Source organism: Emydura macquarii, unplaced genomic scaffold (assembly GCF_026122565.2).
Source record: "Emydura macquarii macquarii isolate MOO-44397 ecotype Brisbane River unplaced genomic scaffold, CSIRO-AGI_Emac_v2 contig_1230, whole genome shotgun sequence".
In the NCBI taxonomy this organism is placed as follows: Eukaryota; Metazoa; Chordata; order Testudines; family Chelidae; genus Emydura; species Emydura macquarii.
In genome coordinates, this window is record NW_027131367.1 from 5664760 (window position 1) to 5689447 (window position 24688).

Sequence of the window (24688 nt, forward strand, 5' to 3'; positions counted from 1 at the left end):
GCCTAATATCCTGGGGCCAGGCCGGCTACAACAACAACTGCAAACAAATTAAAAAATCATGAGCTTGTTATGGAAAAATGAATGCATTGCAGTTGCTGCTGCTTTGCCTTCCTGGCTCGGAGCCTGGAGGTCACACTCGCTCCCTGTTCTGGAGCTTTTCTCTGCAGCCCGGAGGGTTAGAAAGTTACTTGAAAAAGAAAAAGACCAGCAAGCTGATCTTTCTTTCACTTGCAATCTCTTGCTGCCAGCAGCTGGGGCTTTAAGAAACACAACCCAAAACCATAATACCTGTCATAAGAATGGGAGAGTTGCAACACTGCTCCCTGGTCCAGCCTGAGCAGTGCTAAATCCTGCCCCTGTTCTGCACTAAGAACCATAGGTATCCCTTAGCTTTTTAACTGAGCTCAGCTAGGGCAGTTGCCTGGAATTAGGCCACACACAGGGTGTGGATGGCCCACTAAGCAATGACATCCAAAGGACCCACAGTGGGTTTGTGTTATGCAGCCGTTCTGCACCTTGAGTGAAGGGATCTAAACCTGTCCCTGCACTTCTCTTTCTTGGTTGCTTTAAACTTGCATAGGGGATGATCTGAGGGGGGCAGGGATGGAAGAAAAATAGTGGCATCCTCCCACGCTGCTTTCACCTGAGAGAATAAAATGAGACATTACCCACAGTTGACTGCGTAGTTTCTCAAAATAACATGATCACCTCTCTACTTTCTTGCCTGTTTTAATCAGCAGTGCAATAGTTAAGACAACTAATTTTCATTGTCATTAAATTACAAAGCCAATACATTGCAGAAAAAACGGTTACTAACCCTCTGTAACTTGTTCTTCAAGATGTGTTGCTCATGTCTATTCCAACCTAGGTGTACGCTTGCCCTGAGCACCACCGCCAGAAAGCTTTTCCCTCCATCAAGTCAGCTCTGATACCCCCTGGAGTCGCACCCTCATAGCACCAGTATATAGGGCCCCAGCGCCCCCTCAGTTCCTTCTTGCCTGCTAACTCCCACAGAGGAGCAGGTGGAAGGGTTTTGAAATAGACATGAAAAACAATCTCAAAGAACAACAGTTACAGAAGATTAGTGACTATTTTTTTCTTCTTTGAGTGCTTGCTCTTGTCCATCCCAACGTAGGTAACTCCCAAGCAGTTGTACAGGTGGAAGGTTCACTGTTCATTGAAACACTGACTAACACCCCCCTCAGTTCCCTCACACTGATGTGTAACGAGAGCTCCTCTGGGGGCCACAGGCCCTGAGTTCTGAAGGGCCCCAAGTGATCCCCCCTCATCACATCGCTAATGCTATAGTTTATAGCCTCTACTCATCCTTTTCTTTCTGCAGGCAGAAGTGGGCCATCGATTGGGGCTTATAGTGCTTCATGGCAGAAGCCAATGTATTCAACCCTAGGGATTTCAGGGTGGCTCCAGAGTCTTTCAGACTGTGCAGCTTAGAGTGTGTTTGCTCCGTAAAGAGCAACTTGCCTCCAAATGGAAGGTGCTGCACTGTCTGCTGTACCTCCTATGGCGACCCCGAGATGGAAGCCATGAGCTTCTTCTCATAACTGTCGCCAAGGCCCTAGATCCAGGCTGCAGAGTCTGCCGCCTCTGAAGTTGCCTGGAGGAGCACCCTTGCCACCGATTTCTCCTCTTCAGAGAGGGCCGAGAACTCACCCCTGGACTCCTGCAGCAAAAGCTCCTGGAATTTCACCATTGCGCTCCAGGTGTTGAAATCATACCGGTTCAGGGCACATCCACATGAATGGCTCAGAAACTGCACTACCAGCAAGTACGCTTTAAAGAGAAAAGGAGCTTGTGGACTCAGTATACTTGATAAATCTGGATTCTACAGTCTGGGCAAAGGCCAAAATAGAGCCTGATCACGTGAGCTCTCTGACAGGACATGACCTATGACGATGTAATGACAGTCTAGAGTGGTTTAGGAAGGGAGTTAGTGTCTAACTCCCATGGACTTGGGCAACTAACTCCCTTGGGCTTTCTTAAAAATCTCTTCATCCTTCCTGAAAAGCAGAAAATGAAGAAAGACAAATTTGTGTGTGTGTGTGTCGGGGGGGGGGGGGGGGGGGGGGGGGGGGGGGGGGGGGGGGAAGAAAGGCGGCCAAATGTCTGAAACCAAGAAGGCTAAAAATTGCCCCAGAACTCAAATTACTCTACCCTCAGAATACAACTCGGGACCGGAATAATCCTAGAAAATGCACTGACAGTATATTTCAGCAAATCCCCTGATTATCACCATAAAAGCTTCTGCATCCCATTTTACTCTGTTGGGATGATTCCATCTCTGTTGGTTGGGAAGGTACTGGGGGGAGCAGATGGGAAGACAAAAACTAAGCAAACATCCAGAGTGTTTCCAGGAAATAATCCATCATTCTGCTCAGCGTGTGTTTCTGAAGAATAGTGTTCTGCTGCTGTCAATCTGCAGAAAACAGCCGTTCTCTGGTGGAACCTGATGCAACTATTGGAGCTTTTTTCTCTCAGGTCAAACCAAAACTGCACCAATTTAACTAAATCAGTTGCTAAATTGATTGATTTAAAATCAGTGTAGCCCATTTGGGTGGATTAAAGACTGACTAATATTGATTTATCTTAATTAAATTCATTAGCATTTAGTTAAATCAGTATAAAATCTGTGTGTAGATCAGGCCTAAATCTAATGAATTTGCAAGAATTAACCCCTTTCATGGACAGCATGGGGTGCAGTGTTATCTAAGCTTCTATAGGCGGCAGACAAACAGCTGCTATTTCCTGTTATCCCAGCTACACTGTGCAGCATGAGGCCTGGGGAGGGGCCCTGTGAAAGATTCAGCTGCTACATCTGTGGTTTTTACAGGAATTAACTAGCTCTGCCTCTTGGAGGGTTTTCAGGAAGAAAGCAGTTTCATCTGCCACCCTGTGAAAAAAAAAATCCCCCTCAAAAACTTAGATGTCATTTCCTGTCGTTTCAGCTGCGTTAGCATGCCATCCTGAGACCTGAGGAAGTGCCCTGTGTGAAAGACGTTGTGTCTGGTTTTAGGATGGTCTAGCTGTCATTTTATGCCTGTCTGCGATTTCTGAGGAGGGTTCTGTATTTCTGGGTGTGTCATTAAACTTGTGCACCAAAGCATGGGGAAAGGACTCTTTAAAACATGTTGGGCAAATTCATCACCAGGGTAATTCCATTGACATCAGCAGAGTTACATCCAGGAACAAAGGTGAACTGTTGTTTTTGAGAGAGTGGCTTGGTAATGAGATAGCTTACCATAGGCTGAGTGCCATCTGTGTAAAAAAAAACGATTGGCAACAGCAAAGTCCCTACTAAGCTTCATGGAGTCTCTGGCATTTTTCCCTTTTTGGAGGAGAGCTCTTTCAGGATGGTTTTAGTTTTGTGTTTGATGAATTTACCCTATTTTAAGGCTGAAGAGTCAATATTGTGATTATCATGCTTGTAGTAGAAAGGCCTTTTCGAAAAGTTTTGCAGTATTTCTTAAAGACAGACAGACTGAATTTGCCTAATTGCCTCTGGAAGTTTGTTCAATAGCCAGATGCCCTTTAGTGAGATATAAGAATAGCCAGACTGGGTCAGAAAAATGGTTCATTTAGCTCAGTATCCTGTCTTATGACTGTGGCCAATGCCAGGTGCTTCAGAGGGAATGAACAGAACAGCGCAATTATCAAGTGATCCATCCCCTGTCATCCAGTCCCAGCATCTTGCAATCAGAAGCTTAGGGACACAGAGCATGGGGTTGCATCTCTGACCATCTTGGCTTATAGCCACTGATGGACCTATCCTCCAGGAACTTATCTAATTATTTTTTTAACCCCATTATACTTTTGGCCTTCAAAACATCCACTGGTAATGAGTTCCATAGGTTGACTATGTGTTGTGTGAAGAAGTACTTCTTTTGTCTGTTTTAAATGGGCTGCTTATTCATTTCATCAGGTGACCCCTGGTTCTTGTGTGAAGGGGTAAACAACACTTCTTTATTCACTATCTCCACCCTATTCATGATTTTATAGACCTCTGTCATTTCCCCCCCTTAGTCTTCGCTTTTCAAAGAGTCCTACTCTTCTAATCTTCCCTCCTATGGAAGCTGTTCCATACTCCAAATAATTTTTGTTGCCCTTCTCTGTACCTTTTCCAATTCTAATATACCTTTTTTTGAGATGGGGCAAGCAGAACTGCATGCAGTATTCAAGATGTGGGCATACCATGGATTTATAAAGTGACATTATGATATTTACTTCTTATCTAGCTCTTTTCTAATGGTTCCCAAAACTGTTAGCTTTTTTGACTGCAACTGCACATTGAGCAGCTGTTTTCAGAGAACTACTTACAGTCACTCCAAGATCTCTTTCTTGATGACTAACAGCTAATTTAGACCCCATAATTTGTATGTATTATTGGGATTATGTTTTCAACTGAATTACTTTGCATTTATCAACATTGAATTTCATCTGCCATTTTGTCACCTAGGCATCTAGTTCTGTGAGATCCCTTTGTAGCTCTTCACAGTCAGCTTTGGATTTAACTATTTGAGTAATTTTGTATCATCTACAAACTTTGCCACCTCACTGTTTACCCCTTTTTCCAGATCACTTATGAATAGGTGGAACAGCACAAGTCACAGTACAGATCCTTGAGGGACCCCGCTATATACCTCTCTCCACTCTGAAATTGACTGTCTATTCCTACCCTTTGGTTAAAAGATAGAAAACAGTTACTGATCCATGAAAGGACCTTCCATCTTATTTCTTGACTACTTACTTTGTTCAAGAGCCTTGAGTGAGGTACCTTGTCAAAAATTTTCTGAAAGTCCAAGTACACTATAGTCACTGGATCACCCTTGTCTACACTTGTAAACCTCCCTCCTCCCCCCAAGAATTCTAATAGATTGATGAGGCATGATTTTCCTTCACAAAAACAGTGTTGACTTTTCCCCCAACAAATCATGTTCATCTATGGGTCTGATAATTCTGTTCTTTATTATAGTTTATATCACTTTGCTGGTACCGAGGTTAGATTTAACTGCCACAATCGCCTATAGAACCTTTTTAAAAATTGGCATTACTTTAGCTATCCTCCAGTCATTTAGCATAGAGGCTGATTTAAGTGATAGGTTACAAACCACAGTGGTGCTGAAATCTCATATTTGAGTACTTTCATAACTCTTGGGTGAATACCATCTGGTCCTGGTAATTTATTACTGCTTATCAATTTGTTCCAAAACCTCCTCTATCAACACCTCAGTCTGGGACAGTTCCTTAGATTTGTCATCTAAAAAGAATAGCGCAGGTGTGGGAATCTCCCTCACATCCTCTGCAGTGAAGACCAATGCAAAGCATTAATTTAGCTTCTCTGCACTGGCTGGTCTTCCTTCAGTGCTCCTTCAGCACCTTGATCATCCAGAGCCTCACTGATCGTTTGACAGACTTCTTGCTTCTGATGTACTTAAATTTCTTTTTGTTGCACTTAAATGCCACAAACACAATTCAGGTGAACTGTGTCAAAAATTGGCTAACAGCAGAGATCTGTGAACAGGCCATGGAAACTCACTTGCATCCACAGCTGTGATCCTTTTAGCCTTCTGAATGCAAGCCACCAGGAGGGATTTCCCCTGAAGAAAAAAACCAAAAAAACCCAACCCAAATATTAAGAGTTCCTGGTTTGGCTTGTTTTTTTCTGTAGAATCCCCAACGCCTGGTGGAGGACCCTAATGGGACTACCTTTACTACTACTACAACAGTAACTATCTATCTATCAACTAATTAACAAGTACTTATTCAAAACAAAAGACTACAGCCAAGAGGCACTCCCCGAAGCAAGCACGACCGCAGTTCCAGTAACCATCAGTGGCGGAAGGAAGGAACTGAGGGGGCGCAGGGCCGGCAGCACCTCATATACCACATCATGCGCGCAGGACTCCAGGGGGCACCGAAGCCAGCCCTATGGAATCTGCTAAGGGGAAAAGTTTTCTGGTAACTGAGCACGGGGCACGCATGCACCTGCAATAGAATGGACATGAGCAAGCACTCAAAGAAGAAGAATATTTTGCAAATATAGGGGGTGGACCTTTCCTCCAAGGATCTCAAAGTGCTTTACAAGAATGAATGAACCCCCCATGATGCCCTTTTGAGGTAGGGATTATCCACATTCAATAGCTGAGGAAACCAAGGCACAGAGATATTAAGTGACTTGCCTACCACCATCCAACAAGGCTGTGACAGAGCCTGGACTCAAACTCCGGCATCTCGATTCCTAATACCCTGTTCAAAGCACCAGACCACACCACCTCCATCACAGAGGCAAATCATAGTATGAGGAAAAGGTGCTGGGCTAAATTCACCTCTGGTGTGATTCTATTGACCTCTGTCAGTCACAGCTGGGGTGGATTTGCTATAAGCAAATCAAAAAGGAGGACGAGGAGGAGGAAACAATAAATCTAAACTGGGCTCAGTAGAGTAGTTGGCTGTCATCCTGCTACGTTCATGCTTGATCCCCACGTCAGTGATGAGGAAATAAAGAAAACAATTTACTTTCTAATGTTTTAGATGAGTGATAACATGCAATTTAATTACAAAAAGTGTCTAAATACCATCCCTGCTGATTTAGGCAGTTGGGTTTTTCTCCAATTAAGGAAGAAATCTTGCTGCAACCACACCATGGAACAGTAGCTGAAGCTTTGACACAGAGAGACATCCAGAATGACTTGTCATTGACATTTGTACATTTAAAACAATGTCACTTTTCCTCAATCTCACCCACAGAAAAAGGATAGTGGAGGTTATTTTGCATTGCTATATCACTGGTTTATACGGTGATAAACAGCAGCATTGAACATGGGAATTTGCTACATTCTGCAACATTTTCTGTAGTGATTTATTTGCAGAATTCCGAGGGATGAGGGGAGGCAGAAGCACAAAGGTCTCCAAGCTACAGATCAGTGTAAACTGTGTGCCATAATTCTCTGATAAAATAATGCAAGCCACAAATATATATTTATATACCACACTCACACATACACATATACACTCTGGAGAAGAGGGAACTTGCATTTGTTTGGCTAAGAAGTTGTTAGAGCACAGAATGTAGTTCAGAAGGGTTGATTCCCCTTCCAATCAGAATATTCACGCTGGTCCCTGGATGCTTATATTCTGGAGAACAGTGAATTAATGCGCTAGTTTTCTGGAGATCCTGATTTAAATCACAAGCATAAATGAATTCTGATGACCTGGTCCTTGTACCCGGTGTACCATGCCAGTTTGTGCCACAAAACCAATACCCAGTTTGGTAGATCCTGTACAGGAAGGAGAGCCTAGGCTTCAGATAGTGGGGAATGCAAGAAGGTCAGGATTGAGTGCATTGGGGAGCAGTGCTGCACGGGGCCCCAGGATGGTAAAAAGCAGGCAGATCTGTAGGTCAGGAATGAGATACATTACCAGAGTGATAGGGTGGGAAGCTTGCACAGAACCTGCCCACACTTCATCCAGAACTATTGCTCCTTCCATGTATAAGCAACAAATTCCACACGTGTAGGAAAAATCAAAAGACCTCATTCAGGATAACAATATTTAACTTGTACAGTACCTTCCATCAGAGGGGCTTCCAACTTAGGCGCTACATTCAGTGTTGTAGTGAACCGTTCTAGCCCAAGTAATTTAAAATCAAAGAAATCCAGTGTTTTTCTTTAATGTCTTTTTCTGTACTGGGATGAACAGGCAACCAAGTTCTTTCCTTCTGCTCAGCTGAGTTCCAAAGGCCAACACCTCTTCTGTACTTTTAAGGGGTTGCAAAAGTACTGGGGGACGCTCAACAGTGTTGTAGGCTTTTCCCTTCCCCTGTCCACCAAGGATATTAAATCTACTTCTTAGCAGGCTATAGTAGAAAGACATTTGAATAAGCGAAAAGCAGGGTCTGTCCATTTGCTGCTAGTTCTCTAGCAGTTCAATCCATTATAAAAGCACCTCACATTTGGTTTCTTTTGAGATTCATTCCAAACCGTTAAAGCTAACTAACCCTGAAGTTACTCCTCTTGTTTCTTCCCAAAATCAAACGAATTTCTTTCCCCAGTGGAAAATGTTGGGTAAGCATGGAACATATGTGATTCAAGTAGGAAATTAGAACACAGACCCTGGGCCAATTCCTGCTGACAGTTACACCCATGCAACCTCATTGACTTCAGGGAGAACAGATTTTTGCACAAAAATAGATTTTGGTCCCTGCTGCTCTTCCTCACCTGCTGTAAGCAGAATCTCACTCACTTTCCTCCCCTACACTCTGAGCACTTGAAGGAAAAACAAGCAAAGTCCGTTTGATTTACACATGCAAATGAAACAGGAAGCTCTCCCATCATTCTACACCAGCCTTAATCAAACAAACCAGACCTGATGTAACAAGGGTGTCACTACAGTACCCTGGGTTGGACTGGTTTTTTAAGATGCTGATTTTCAATTAAGTCTTTTTGTTCAGAGGGGCAGAGCACACAACAGGGAATAGCTCTGTTTTGTCCATTCCTAGCCATCTGAAAACTGGAAGACGTTTTCAGATTAAGCTTGTTTAATATTTGCACAGTGATTTTGAAGAGCTAAAATGGTACAGAAGTGCTAATGGTTATGAGTGGGCAATCATTTAACGATCTGCGTCACTTCTAGCTGTCACCTTTTTCTTACAGAAAGCTTAAACCAAACAAATCCAAACCGTAGGGGGCGGGTGCCCACAGACCTCATGCTTTCACTTCATGTCCGAGCTGATGACTGCACGTTCTAATTGTGGGAGAGCGTGGTTGGTGACAGAACGGCCTGATGCAGTAACTCGCTAGAGATTAAACTTGGTATCATCCCACAAATAATATTTGGGTTCAATCTGAAAACAGTAATTCATTGTCCTCAGCCAGTGCAACACCGTGAAGCGGCTTTCAGAGCAAGCCAGCCTAAAATACAATGCCACCCACTGTAATTTTTCCACTACTGCGTCCTCTGCCTCAGTGGATTTTACACGTGAGTGGTTTCTTTTACATAATAAAAGCCGCCTGCCTCCCAGGCTGCAGTCAGAGTGAGATAGGGCAGGCGGTGCAGAGTCCATAGCTAGGGGAAAAACAGCGGCAGGGCTTGGCCTTTCATGGTGCTATGTGGAAAGCTGAAGGTAGAAGCGCAAGGTAGAGTAGGATGGGGAGCCTTCCCGTGTTCAGCCTCACACAGATGAGCACACCACTACGCAGGAGGAAGGAAGTCTCGGAGAGGGACACTGTAGCATCCCTCATGCTGGAGAAGAGACGACCGGTGCCTGGAAGGGCCATGCTGAGAATGCCCCAACTCAGGCCAGCCTGCAAGAAACAGGGCAGGCAATCCCCCAGAACTGGTAGTTTATCCTATAATTAGGTTCACTCGTTGTAATGAATACAGAGGAAATGTATTTATTTTTGAGGCGGCTGGTTACAGACCAGACGTGGATCCCCCTGGCTCTCTAGCTCCCACACTAACCAAAAGCCACCGGTGGTAGACAGAATTCCCACCTAGGAAGTCTTTAAATCACGGCCTGGACTAAACAGCCATCCAAGAGACAGATTACAGCATTGCAATCACCCTATGTGCGTGCTGACAATTGTGTTTAAGCTGCACTCTCTGCAAGGATGTTCAACGTCTGCCCAGGGCCTGCCTGTTTCACTCCCCAGCATGATTATGAGGGAGCAAATGCACAGATGGCTTGATGGTCACTGCAGTTGAGGAGCTCTGCCTCACCCCTTAACCTTCATGTACAGCCTCACCCAATCTCCACTTGCTCCGGAACACAGGTGGATTTACCTCTGCATAGACTAAAGGATCAAGTCCTTAGTATTGAATGAAGCCACTCTCTCTCTCCTCTGAGGAGTGAGACAAGACTGGCAGAGAGAGAGAGAGAGAGAGTTTGTTTGCACACGTGGGTGGGGAGCACTTCTCTTACCTTTCCTTGGGCGTATTTCTCATTCTTCTTGACATTTTGTTTCCTTATCTTGAATCTTCTGTGGCTTGTTTACTGAGCTCAAGTTTAAGGATTCTCTCTTTATGACTCCATGGGGTTCTCACCTGCCAGAGGGTGGGGCTGCTCATGTGTTCTTTTGAGAGCTTCTCTCCGTGGAGATGGGGAACACAGTAAAATGCTCCACCCTAGGGTGACCAGGTAGCAAATGTGAAAAATGAGGACGGGGGTAATAGGCACATATAAGAAAAAGCCATGAATATCGGGATTGTCCCTATAAAATCGGGACATCTGGTCACCCTATTCCACTCAGCCTTCAGTTCTCTTCCAGGCTCATGTTAATATATTTAAAAAAGGACTAATTAGATGTTCACACAATAAGCACAAAGTATGAGCCTCCACCATAGAAACCCACATCCCCCCCTACTTTGTCATTCCTTGGTGTTCTGTATCTAATTTAGGCCAGAGCCTGCTATCAAGACCCTATGCATGCACTAGCATGTTTTGCACCAGTTTTTCAGCACCCAGTGCTCACAGTTTAAGTGCTACTGGAGAAAAACTAAACTATTTGCAACACTGCATCAAAATCATCTGCCATCACCCAGGGAATCAGAAGCAAGATCAGGGACAGAACCTATTCCCCTGGATCACAGGCCCATGCTCCATCCACTGGACCACTCTGCAAAGGACGACACACACACATCCAAACAAAAAGCTCAAAAAGGAAACATCTGTTTTTAAAAGCTTCTCTTTTTAAAAAAAAAAAAAAAAAACACGTCACACGCAATAAAAAGAACCTTCAACAACCACTCACAAACAGCACTAGAGTTCTGACAGGCTCGTTTCAGCTCTTGTCCACAGCACCCCTACAGAGTAAACTGTATAGAATTCCCTTTATCTGCTTTGAAGAGATGAGTCCCTCCTGCTAAGATTTGAGTTTGTGGTTTATGGAAGTGCAGCAAAAACTGATACCTATCCAGGTTTTTCACTAGTGCTAGGTGTAGCATATCAGAATCTGATGCTTCAAGCACTAAGCACCCTCCCCCCGCCCCCAAACTATCAAAGGAAGCCCATTGCATCTAATTATGGGACTAATTTAAAAACAGTTTCTGACCAAGGGCAAGCACCCTTTATATATCTTGATTGGGAAAAAAAACAAAAACACTAATTTTGTTGCCTCCCACCTAGGGGTTGTTCTCTACTCATGTTTAACATAATGAGGAGAGAATGACTTATGGGAGATTTGCACACACATGCATGACAAACAGAATATTTTGCTGCCAACTTCTGCAGCTGTACAGTAAATATGCGTGTTGCATGAGGCTTTCGAGCAGTGGTTCTCAACCAGGGGTACACCGAGGTCTTCCAGGGATTACATCGACTCATCTAAAGAGCTGCCTAGTTTTACAAGCTACATGAAAAGCACTAGTGAAGCGAGTAGAAACTAAAATTTCCTACAGACATGGACTTTATACTGCTCTATATATTGTATCAGCGTTTCTCAACCTGAGGGTCGTGATTTATTTGATAAGCATATGGTAAAAAGGAGAAGGCAAGCAATTTTTCAGTAAGTGTGCTGTGATGCTTTTGTATTTTTATGTCTGATTGTGTAAGCAAGTAGTTTTTAAGTGAGGTGAAACTTGGTCGATGCAAGACAAATCATCCTTCTGAAAGGGGCACAGAAGTCTGGAAAGGGTCAGAACCAATGCTTTAGGGCAGTGGTTTTCAACTTGTGGTCCATAGACTGTGTTTACGATTTCCCAAGGGGTCCGCACCTCCATTTGAAAATGTTTAAAGGGTCCACGAATGAAGAAAGGTTGAAAACCACTGCTTTAGAGGGTACTTGGTTTGTAAGCAGATGTTTGGGTTTTTTTCAGGCTGGTGACTCTAAATACACAATGCTTTCCAAGAGACTACCCCTTGACAGCACAGGCTGAGTTTTTGGAGGGCAAGGTTTTAGCATCCTGGGAGCGGTTTGATGTGAACATAAATTAAGGGGCTTAATCTTGGTGTTATATGCAGAAAATAGAACCTCCTTGTTTTGCTGGGATCAAGAGCATAAGCAGAATTCTCATCCCCCTGCTCCCCTGCCACCTTTGTTACTGGATGCAAAAGAGCCAGACACTCAACCGGAACAGATTCTTGTCCCGCTTACACACCTGTTCCACAGAGCAATGCTTCTCCTGCTTGGCAGCTCCTCCCCTAGCATTTTGCACTCGTGCTGTGGCTGAGGCACATGACAATGGGCACGTCGGCACCTGCCCAGAAATGAGACCCCGAAGTCAGTTTGAAACAGCCTCCCTGGCTGGCCACACAACTGGATGCAAACAGTCGTGCAGGCGGCTACTTCAATTCAGCTTCATACGTAAGCTTCGCTCCCTTGTGTCGGTTTCCTCATTGTGTAATCGGTGCTACTTTGACAGGAAGGAAGAGGTTTAAGAAACTGCTCAATTCACTGGGCAGCAGTTTTAACCAAGTGAACAAGCCTTCAGCTTGCTCACATGCCCAACTCCATGAGCTAGACAGAACTCTTCCCTAACCCCTTCGTTTATTGGCTGATTGAACTGATGTCCCAGCCAGTTTCTCATCCCCTTCCTCTTCTGCACCCTCCTCCTTCCCCCCAAACTTACCCCATTTACTGCCGTGGCATGGTTTGGCATTTGCAAGCTCTTCTGACTGGTATGATTAACTACCAATGGTTCTTATTTTATATCAGTCTTGCAGCCTGCACATTTCAGAAAGATTAATTTATTAGCATGAAAACTAACACCATGGACCTGGCAGTCTAGAATCTATACAGTTTTTAATCAACCAAAAGGGGAAGCCCAAATAATCCTTGAGATAAAAGGAGCCCAGGATACTGCCTTTTGATGATGGGAAGTGGGTAAGCGTTACTAGCTATCTCTTGACACTATGGCTGGTCATTTAGAGCTCTAAAGTGTGTTCAGTTTAGCCCTCCAAAGCAAGAGGGTGTATTCTAGACAGAAGAGAAGGGTAAGTAAGGGAGATTATATAAAGCAGTTCAAGAGAGAGAAACCCTCTATTACATAAAGTCATAGCAATATAGTGATTACTGATGATTCACTCAAGTGCAGGCATTTCTTCAGTGTGAAGGTAAGTGGTAAAGTGAAAGCAATGGTGTGACATACCATTTTTAAAGTAACAGTTCTATGGGGACAGCTAAGTTATTGCACACTTGATGACCTTCATCACAAACTTTATTGCAAAGCAGGGGAATGATCTGGCACCACCTTTTATCTCCTAATTTTTACAAGTTCAAGTCTTACTCTTCACACAGTCAATCTGTAAAATGACATATTGTCTTCACAAAAGGAAGTATTCTTTTATAAGGAAGTGGAAGAGGGAGATGGAAAGCAGACACCTCTTTACACTATAGGAAGATTAGTGTTGTGTAATGGTGTTGGCGCTACAGTTAAGATTGACAAAGCAGAAAATTCTGTGCAGATGGCAACTATCATGCATTTATCAGAGGGTGATATTTTTAATACATCAAACAAATGCAAGGCCAGGTTCTGCAACGCACTCAACTCCCATTGCAATCAGTGGGACTTCAGCAGTTGCAGGAACCATGTGGCACCCCAGATTCAGGTCTATAAATGATGAGAAGGGATCAGTATCGTCCTACAGCTTAGTATTGTAGCTACAGAAAATACTACGGCAAAAAATTGACACTGCTGCTGTGTTCTGTGATGCCAGTGTTCAGATGCATAACTTATACAGACAGGGCTTTGCCACTTAACCCCATAAATTGCATATCTTGGGGCATCATCTTAAGGGTTTTGAAATACTGGTCACATAACTGATGATCAAATGCGGATAGTGAGGAAAAACTGCTGTTGCTTTGTTCAATTTTTACATCGCTGAAAGGATGTCAAGAGCACAGAGCTTTGGAAGGTTGCCCTTCAGCACAAAATTTGTGCAAAATCAAAAATCCTTACAAAGTCCTTGCCACAAAAGTTTGAATTCCAAATACATTATGAATAGTTTAATTGGGGGCAGAGTCAAACTTTGCTGCTCTTAAGCCAAAGGGTTAAAGAAACACCCTCAACTTTCATTACACGTGATTAAACATTAGAGGTAAAGTAACTTCATAGCACCCAAATGAGGCTGGATATGTTTATTGTCAGTAAATCTTTTTTTTAAACAAGGCAAATATTAATAGCTGAAATGCAACACTTGCAGAGTATGTACAGAGCAATGTACAACTGAATGTAAGAGGCTTTAATCTATTAGTAATTTAACCATTTTATAAAAGCAAGTGATGCTTTTTTCTTTAAAACCTCCTTTAGAAATAACTTATTGCCAATTCTGAACTAAAGCAAGGAGAGAAATTTACAATATAAAGGTATTCTTAGCCTCTGGAAAGCTATAAATGTCAAACATATAAAACTATAAGCCACAAACATTTATACAAAGCTAATACAAATCTTGATTGTTAGATAAAGGATCTATGAGGTTGTTACAAAATATATTTTTTCATAAGGCCTCATGGAAGGTAAGCTCTCACTGCTATTGAAAGTGCAGGAAAGCAGTTTTAAATATTCTGCAATTCAATTATTGTTTTCAAGTACAAGGCAAAGAAATTGCAAATGGCACTGTATTGCGATGCCATGTAACTTAAAAAAACCTTATCTTAAATGTTTCTACATCATGGTACCATCAAATACAGAAAGACCTAAAAAGTTAGCTTGCGACTAATCAGAAACACTGATCATTCTGAAACAGGAAATGTTGCTGTTGGAAAACTTCTGCAACCATCTTTTCAGGATAAATGCCTAGAGATTCTGGACCAGCTTGGCAACCAGCAGGAAAGTTAAAGGGCTGTAAAACTATCTCAGTCTTCAAGGGGCAACTTGCTGCTAAACTCAGAGCCATATCCTCCATCAGGCACTGTTCAGAACGATCAGGCTTTTTCTCCTGTAGTTTTACATAAATTAACGGCAGGACGGAATAAAAGTCCATCAGGTCCAAAGTTTCTGATCAAGTTACCTGGAGTTCAAAATACTGACTGACTCAGTATTAGACAAGAGTCAGGAAATACTACAGACATGCCAAAGCATTTTAGTAGTTTTCTAGAATCCTGAATGGCAGGATTAAAAATCCTTTACCTGATGCTTCTTAGCCAAAGGACAAAGTCCATTAGCCAGAGGCCTCTATGGAAAGATGAGAGGGGGACTAACTCTCTAAGAGACAGAATTATTATTTTTTAAATGAGAGCTTACATTTGGCAGAAACTGATGGCTTATTCCACCTGAGGAATGTGGGGATCTACTCCATTGGTAAATGGATTTTTTTCAAGATCTGGTGAATAGCCAACATTTATTTTCAGATACCTACCAATTAAATTTAAACAATGCAGCAAGGAACATTTGTTAAAATACTTTTTTACCTTCAAGTACAGACTGTACAAGATAGTGATACAGAAATCACAGCTCAAAATGATTATTGATCATTTAGTGCAGCGGTGTCTACCCAATGTCCTTGGAAAATTAGTCCTGTTAAACATAGCTTTTTTTTTTTTAAGCCTCAGGAATTTTCCTGTATTTCCATCTCTGCTGGAAATTTAAGTCCTGACTTTGTATCATACTTACTGGTTTACACTCAGTCTTCATTTTGAAGGGTTTTAATGATGCTTCATTTTAATTTTAGTTTGATTTTGATCACACATTTGTTTTTGCTTCAGCATGTGTATGGACAGTCTCTGTTCAGCAATATTAAGTTATACCTTGCCTCCGAATTTTATTCTGCCACAAAAAAATATGTTTAGTAACAAATCCCAAAAGAATAAAGCAGCCTAAATTGTGCTTTCTTTCAGTTTGTCTGCAAGAAATAGGTACAAAGAAGATGGAAATGCCCACAGTGTTTTTTTGAGCCAATATGTTATGTAGGAACAAATATACGTTTCAAGGTTAGTTTTCAAGAAAAAGATAAAAAGGGGGGGGGGGGGGAAGGAATATCAGCAAATGACTTGCATCAATACAACTGTATTAAAAGGAATTAGTCTGAGCATGTGTTTCAGATGGAAAGACATTTCACACACTGAATTTCCTACCCTGTCCTGATGTCAAAGGTTTAAGGCAAAGTGATCCAAGGATAGGGGTGGCTACAACTCTAGTTAAGGAAACAAGATCCTTCTGGGAAGAACATACATGAGACAACCAAAACAAAGTAACGTATATTTTGAATTAGTCCAAGGTGTATCAAAGCATTTTGAAGGGATGATTTACTCATTGTAAGGGACCCTTCAGAAACATTTCCTTAATAAAGTGAAGGCCAAGGGCTGAATTCTTAACTTCACCTCCCATTGATTTCAGCTGGACTTGTGAGTGCCTGACACCACAGGTGCAATTCCTGCATGGGTATCTATTTTAGCAAACAAGTCCTGTGATGTGAAATTTCAGTGCTTCATATTTTTTTAAAATACATAAATTTTGGTTTAGACTGACAGAAATCCTTGGTATAATAAAGAGTATTTTGCATTTTATAGCACTGCACCACAGATTTCACAGCACTTTACAGTGGTGTGTAAGCATTATTCCCATTTTACTGATGAGACGAGATACAGAGAAGTTTAAATGACTTAGTCAGAAAGTACAGAGAAGGGCAACAAAAATGATTGGCGTATAGAACAGCTTCCATATGAGGAGAAATTAAAAAGACAGACTGTTCAGCTTTGAAAAGAGATGACTAAGAGGAGGTTGGAAAAATGATATAAGTCTATAAAATCATGAACCCTCTGGAGAAAGTGAACAGGTAAGTATTATTTGCCTCTTCACATAATACAAGAACCAGTTGTCACCCAGTGAAATTATAAGCAGTTGGTTTTAAACAAAGAAATGCTTCTTCAGACAACTCACAGTCAACCTGTGGAATTTGCTGCAGTGGATGTTGTGAAGGCCAAAAGTATAATTGGGTTAAAAAAAGAATTGGGTAAGTTCCTGGAGTATATGTCCATCAATGGTTATTAGCCAAGATGGTCAGGGATGATCCTAAATCTCTGACTGCCAGAAGCTGGGACTGGACAACAGAGGATGAATCACTTGATAATTGCCCTATTCTGTTCATTCCCTCTGAAGCATCTTGTACTGGTCACTTTCAACCTACTAGTGTTGGGGCTATTTACCTCATCTACATAAGGCCACTGTCCAGGAAATTTGTCTTCATGTAAGGCCACTGAAAACACTGCAGAAGGACAGAAGATAGGAGGCACTTACGTTTGCAAATATTTCTATGCAGCAGTGAATCTGCTTGTTGATGTATGACAGGCACACTGTAAAAGTTATGGTGAAAGGATACAAAAGCACTTAAAATTGGCATAAACTCTCTGGAGCAAGGTACCTGCATATAAGATATTCAGCACAATGACAAAACGAGAATACAAATTCAAAAGCTGAGTTTGTTTCCTCTTCCCACATAAAATGTTCATATCATCGTGCTCTGTGCTTTGTTATGGCTCTAAGAAGCAAAGTACTCAAAATATGCAGTAGAAAATGAAGTTTAGAGTGATCTGTGCCATTTACTAGTTCCTGATCTTATTAGTCTTTAGACATTTCTGACAGAAGGTATTAATGCTGACAGTTCCCAACTTTTCTGTATTTTCTGACCTAAATCATACCTTACTCAAAAATCCATTCAAAGCTTTACATTTCAGCTAGAAAAGCATTATTACCAAGTATTCTAGCTTCTAAATTGCTCCAGCAAGAAATTTATGGAACATCTAACCAATAAAAGACCTGAGAAATAAAGTATCACAGTCTTCATTATAGTTTTAAGGAAGAGGTGAAAAAGGAAGTTTTTTTTAAATTACTGGTACAAGTCTAACAATTCCGATGAATGTACGCTGAAGTCTGAACTTGGAATTTTGAGGGTGAAGTGTGTTTTCTAGATATACTATTTGCAACATACAAGCACTGGAGGTCAATTAGTCACCTTACCGGTTATTTGGACTTATGTTTGCTATAATTATAACTTGAGTCAACTCAAAGCTACAGTGGAAGAGATTAAAGCCTCAATTTCAGCAGAAATTGGCAATAATGTGTTCGGCAGCAGTTTTCAGCCACAGCTCAAGAAGTCTGACAGAGTTTGGATTTTTCTACTTCTATTGTAAACGACAATTTTAAAAACAAAAGGTATTCAAAAAAAAAGTCTTTTTGCATATCACTGTAGCATAAGCTGCTTGAGGTTGTCGTGAAGAATGGTATCCTTAACGTCACGGAAAACCAGCCGGATGTTTTCTGTGTTAATAGCAGTGGTGAAGTGGTGGTATAGGGGCTTCTGCTGTTGGTCCCGGCGTTTGGTACGAAAACAATCCACCAGGAATTTTTGGACGTCTATTAAGCAGTGGGGATCCCCTTCAAACTCTGAGAAATAGTTTTTGATGCTCACTTTTTGTACTTTTTCCTCAAGCAAGTCTGTCTTGTTTAGAAAGAGAATGATGGAGACATTGCTGAAAACCCGGTTGTTGACTATTGTTTCAAAAATGTTCAGTGATTCTGTAAGGCGATTTGTTAGCCGATCCTCCATAAGCACCTGGTCAAATTCACTTGAGGAGACCAGGAAGAGTATTGATGTGACACTGTCGAAGCATTCGAACCAACGTTTCCTTTCTGACCTTTGGCCACCTACATCAACCATCTTGAAGGGAACATTTTTAATTTCGAAGTCGTACTCGTGAATCCCTTTTGTGGGTCTTCGTGCCAGCAGAATATCTTGCTGCGATGGAAGATAATCCTAAAAGGAATAAAGCAAAGTTTTCTGGTTAGGGTACAATAATGGGCATAGTGGCTTTAGCAGACTTCTGATCTAGAAGAGTTGGAAGAAAACAGTTATTTTTTAACAGTCTTTATGCACGACTCCATTTTTAAAAGGTATCTGTCTCTAAGGCTGGACTGGAGACCGACGAGCTAGGCAGCAGTTCTGCAGAAAAGGACCTGGGGGTAACAGTGGATAAAAAGCTGGATATGAGTCAGCAGTGTGCCCTGGTTGTCAAGAAGGCTAATAGCATATTGGGCTGCGTTAGGAGGGGCATTGCCAGCAGGACACAGGAAGTGATTATTCCCCTCTATTCGGCATTGGTGAGGCCGCATTTAGAGTACTGTGTCCAGTTTTGGGCCCCCCACTAAAAAAAGGATGTAGACAAGTTGGAGAGAGTCCAGCGGAAGGCAACAAAAATGATTGGGGGCTGGAGCACAGGACTTATGAGGAGAGGCTAAGGGAACTGGGCTTGTTTAGTCTGCAAAAGAGAAGAATGAGGGGGGATTCGATAGCAGCCCTTAACTACCTTGAAAGGGGGTTCCAGGGAGGATGGGGCTAGGCTGTTCTCGGTGGTGGCAGATGACAGAACAAGGAGCAACAGTCTCAAGTTGCAGTTGGGGAGGTCTAAGTTGGACATTAGGAAAAAGTTTTTCACTAGGAGGGTGGTGAAGCACTGGAATGGGTTACCTAGGGAGGTGGTGGAATCTCCATCTTTAGAGGTTTTTAAGCTGAGACTTGATGAAGCCCTGGCTGGGATGATATAGCTGAGGTCAGTCCTGCTTTGCGCAGGGGGTTGGACTAGATGGCCTCCTGAGGTCCCTTTCAACTCTAATATTCTATAAGAATCCCTCTAGAGCAGTGTTTCTTAATGGCCGGTCCCGGAGATCTCCCTGACACAGTTTAGGAAGGCAGCAAGCTGATCTATGGTATCAAAAAAGATTGAGAAACATTGCTCTAGAGAACTGAAACTTCCCATCTGCTACATGTCAAATGTCCTTGGTAAACAACATTGGAAGAAGTATTACCCGTTCCTCATGCTACCGGCTTCCTTTATTCCATCACTACAGATTCCTTTATATGAAGTCTCCTTCCCCCATCTATTATACAATATGCATTTGTTGACTGCCACTCTCTACCCCAGAGGGGGCTGCATTAGAATTATTCTAGCAATTCTGACAGTAAGCACTTACTCCCTAGCCTTTACCTCTTGGGCATATTGTTCAATTGCTTATGATTAATAATTAAAGAACAGATCCAACGCTCTTTGACAAGACACAGACTACATAGTCTTCATTGAATCCATAGATGCCACCACAAAGAAGCCAAATGTAAGGAACTCCTTGATGCCTGTACAGCAACCCTGCTGCCTCTCTCCACCATGAGAAAGTTTCTAGGAATCTGTCCATTATGAGCAGTCACATCCAATGGAATGGAAACACTCAGTAAATTAAAAGCTGTGTTTCCAAAGTGTAGGTATTTAAACAGCACAAATCCAAGAAGCCAAAGTTGTAGGACTTGACCCCTAAGAAAGCAAATGCATTTTTTGGCTTCTCCATATTCACAGCAGGCATGTTGCTGATTTGTGCTTTTAGCTCTCAGCAGCCGGTTTGCTAAATTTTATGTTCAGTTTTGTTCTTCAGGTCAAATATAAATCCTTCATTATACTTCACTGTTCAGACATGTCATGTTTTGGAATTCATGACAGTTTTGGAAAGCATGTTATAGGTTTCAAACATAGAAGTTTAAAAGCAAGCCTCTCTTCATTTAAAAATCTATTCAAAGATCTTTTCCTGATAATCCCAGTCAATGAAGGGCTCACGGCTAAATCTGAGGCCTTTGGAAAACTTGTGAGCAAGGTCAAGAGAACTCTGATTCAACCAACATCTACTGGGGATAGAAAGAAGATCCCTGGATACACAGAGTTAAACAAACAAAACTAGAATTTCACAGTACTACAGTTCAGATTTTGGAATGCTTGAATATTGCCAATGATGTGTATTTTCCTTTAAATTAAAGCTATACAAAACTTGAATGTTTAATTCTTTTCAATATGGGATTGTTAAAAAACTTAATGTGAAGATATCAATATCATGACAAGCTTTCACAGATAGGGAATTATGGGACATCTGTTAAAATGCATTTTAATAGGGCTTAAGCTTAATTTAAAACAAAAGCATTGGTAAAAAATTACAAATTAGGGGGTCAAAAAAAGTTTTAAAGATTTTAACGAGCACTTTGTTCTACTGCATGAAAACCAGAAAGTGAAACTAACCAGGGAACAGCAACTGTTTTGTCCAAACTCCTGATTCTTTTATTCAAGATGGCCACAACTGAGACAAGGATTTTACCAGAATCACCCAGTTACCAAGAAACTTTCTGAACCACCACAAGGCTTCCCTCTCTGCTCTCGTCTTTAGGGTACTCATGAAAGTGCCACTTAGTTTCTCAGAAGGAAAGCAGAAGCCTTTAGAATTCCATCCTACTATCATAAATGTGACCTATGTAAGACAAAGCTGGGCTTTTGCCCTTTTTTGCCTCTTTTTAATGGATAAAAGCAGCCTGAAAGGTTAACAAGTTTTCCTGCTTGCTTTGCTACATTAAATTAAGGTCTTGTCTGCCAAGGAAAGACTACCATGGGAGAATCTGAGAAATTACAACATCAGAGACTGAAAGCTAAGAAACCAAGAAAGGATTTTAAATCAGATTTTAAAGCACTTATTTTTGTTCTAAACACTTAACTGCAGTGCCTAATGAACATTCGGAAGAGAGGCTGTCCTTGCTACAGAGTGACCACCACCTCCCTTTCTGTGAAGCAAAAGATCAAACATTCCCGAAATCAACTACCCCTCAAAGGGTATGTCTACACTGCCACAGTGGCAATGATCAACGCAGTGGCATCCATTGAGTGAGTCTGTGCAGCCCCACTCAGTTGAGTGCTCTCCAGTCGATTCAATTAGTCCACCTCCCCAAAAAGAACAAGGCTGTGTCAATGGGAGGGCGTTTCCCATCGATGCAGCACTGCGAAGATGCTGTGGTACATCAACATAAGTATGTCGACGGGAGATATGCAAGCTATGTTATGTAGTTTGCATAGCTCTCGTTGACTGCTGCCGCCAACATAGACCAGCCCAAAGAGTCCTCCATCAAAGCCAGGGAAGACCAGACATTCCTGATATTTCTAAGGTAAAAGACAAGCAGACTTTTTAAATACACATTTCAAACACACAAAACAGGGCACAAAGCATTTTCTACAGCTCCTTTCCAGGAGATAAAATGCAAGACTCAGACCTCTTATTAGAGCTCCTCAGATACATATGCCTGCAAGAGTACCATCAATGACCAGGACCACCTGGGTTAAGCTCACAACTGGGCATTAACGTTAGAAATTGCAAAAGGAATTTAAGCCTATCAAAAAGTGTTTCACTTCCCCTCTTAAAAACTGTTTAGTTTTACTGGCACATAAAAGCTACCATGTTTTACTCCACATTTGGCTGCAGTTAATGAACTGTACACAGTCTGTAAAATGCAATATGAATCTCAAGTATTCCATGCACAGTCAAAGGCATCACCAACTGATGATCTCATGTGTTTTCCAATGCCTAACCACGGAAAAAACCTCAATTTCACCTTGTTCCAATCCCTTTTCTCCATCCCCACAGTCTGATCCACTCTTCCCTATCATACAGGCAACCACAGGGCACCAATTCCTCCCTCTCTTTTTCTTATACTTGTGAACAATTTCTGAAATCATCCCTTTTCAGTCCTCACTGCCGACATTCTGGATCATGCCATTGTTCTCTTAGACAGTACAAATCACCCCTCCATCGCTGGCCTCCCTGAAGTTCCCTTCTTTGGTCTATCCAACGTCCATGAGCAAAAAATCATCTCCCTTTGCCACTGCTCTAACCATGTCACTCCCACTCCAAATCCCTTTATTGCCTCTTTCCCTGCCTGCTTCAAGTTCTAACTCCTCAGTCTGCATCTCACCTCTTATCATTCTGAATCTGTCCCTAGCACTCCACCTCCCATTTTCTGCTTTGCCATTTCCTTTTCTCCTGCTCCCCCATGCTTGCCTTTTCCAACATTGCTCCTTTTGTCTGTATCATCATCATTCCAATGACCCACGCATCTTCATCTATTCTAAATGCCTCCTCAAAACCCACTACTTTGGCTTTACTTTCAAAGAATCATAGAAGATTATGGTTGGAAGGGACCTCAGGAGATCATCTTGTCCAACCCCCTGCTCAAAGCAGGACCCTCCAGTCCAGAGTTTCTAAATGACCAGTCCATGGACCGGCACCAGTTCCTGAGATCTCCCTGACACAATATAGGAAACCTGAGATCTCCGACACAGTATAGGAAGCTGGTCCTGGCATCGAAAAGGTTGAGAAAACATTGCTCTAGTCCAACCCACTGCTCAAAGCAGGACCCTCCCTCTACTTCCACTCCTGAACTGACTGCTCTCCCAACCTCCTTAAAAAAATATCAGAATGTGTTACTTGCTAATGTGACTCACTTTGTCTATTTTCATATTATATTTGCCTTATCTGGATTGGAATCTGTTCAAGGCAGGGACCATGTCTCTGAGACTATGTCTATACTGAGGTAGTGATGTGATTCCTCTGCTTGTGTATACATGCTCACAATAGATGAATGAGAGCTAGCATGAGTACAATAGCAGTGCAGCTGCAGCAAGACAGGCAGCAGGGGCACGACTGAGCTGTGCTGAGTATGAAATAAATATGTCTGGTTATAATCACGTTTGTAAACAAGAATGGATTTCCTTATTCTGTTGACCTGGTCAAACAATCTGAATGAGTAGATTTCAGATGTGCTGATCTTTCAGCTTCCTTATGTTAAAGGAGACAAGACCATAGTCATGTCAGTTAATTAACAATTTAACTTCAAATCATCAGTATGTTTGCATGAGACAGAAGTAGTGAGTGCTTCTACCCATAAATTGCTACAATTCCAAAGTACAAAAAAATAATATTTAACTAACAGTAAAAGCTGTGCTCTAATCACACAGATAGAAAGGAATAAACCAAGAGAACCCACCCCAAGCTTTCAGAAACAAAATTACCCAGTGTTTGCCTGCAAATATATAATCATTTCTGTTAAAAGAAGCTCATCTTGAAGAAAATTACACATCTTAACATTTGTGATTTACAGTTATATTATCCAATTTTAAAAGTAAATCTTTAGAACTCATTGTTCTAATAGTGACTAAAGTCAATTTAATTGAAGATGCAATTGCTAAGGAAATGCAGTCATTTACTGTATTTATAGCTAGAGACTAAGGCATAATTAACTGGAATTTCTGATATTGCTATAATTTCTTTTAATAGTTTTAATTAAGAACTTTAAGGTGGTTGCAAAACAAAAACAGCTTTCAAAGTGATTGTTTTAAATTTAATGTGTTCACAGATACAACAATGGGTATGAAAAATCTGAATAGAAAGTAAAAAAAGCCAACAGCGTGGCTATTAGAGACCCACAATTAGTACTCTTTTTATTGCTTCTGAAAGACTCCAAATCAGTCAAAAACGAATACAAGCAGCATTGATGTTGGAACTTTTGAATGAGGCCCAATAAGTGATACGTGGGATCTAACCTGATAATCAAGTTAGGAAAGATCTTTTTGTTTTGGTTCTACATATAGTTTAGGTCTAACTGGTACCTTAGGCTTTCCTCATTCAAAATCTTTGCAAAAAGAAAATAAAGCTGTTCTGGTCACCCAATCTCAAAAAAGACCTATGTTAGAATTGGAAAAGGTACAGAGAAGGGCAACAAAAGTGATTAGGGGGTATAAAACAACTTCTGTATGAGAAAAGATTAAAAAGACTGGGACTTTCAGCTTGGACAAGTGATGACTAAGAGGGGATATGATAGAGATTTATAAAATGGTGTAGAGAAAGAAGAAAGAAGTGTTATTTACCCCGCCATGTAACACCTGGGATCAGT

The 24688-nt window shown here is 41.7% G+C and overlaps 1 protein-coding gene across 1 annotated transcript in view; it reads right to left on the bottom strand.

Moving 5' to 3' along the window:
- Positions 1-13969: 13969 nt before the first annotated feature.
- Positions 13970-24688, bottom strand: part of GNA13 (G protein subunit alpha 13) — a 37627-nt gene continuing 26908 nt past the window's right edge. Inside the window, exon 4 of the mRNA XM_067547320.1 lies at positions 13970-18700. Coding sequence (XP_067403421.1) covers positions 18128-18700 — 573 coding nt within the window. The 3' untranslated portion in view covers positions 13970-18127. The remainder of the gene's footprint in view (positions 18701-24688) is intronic.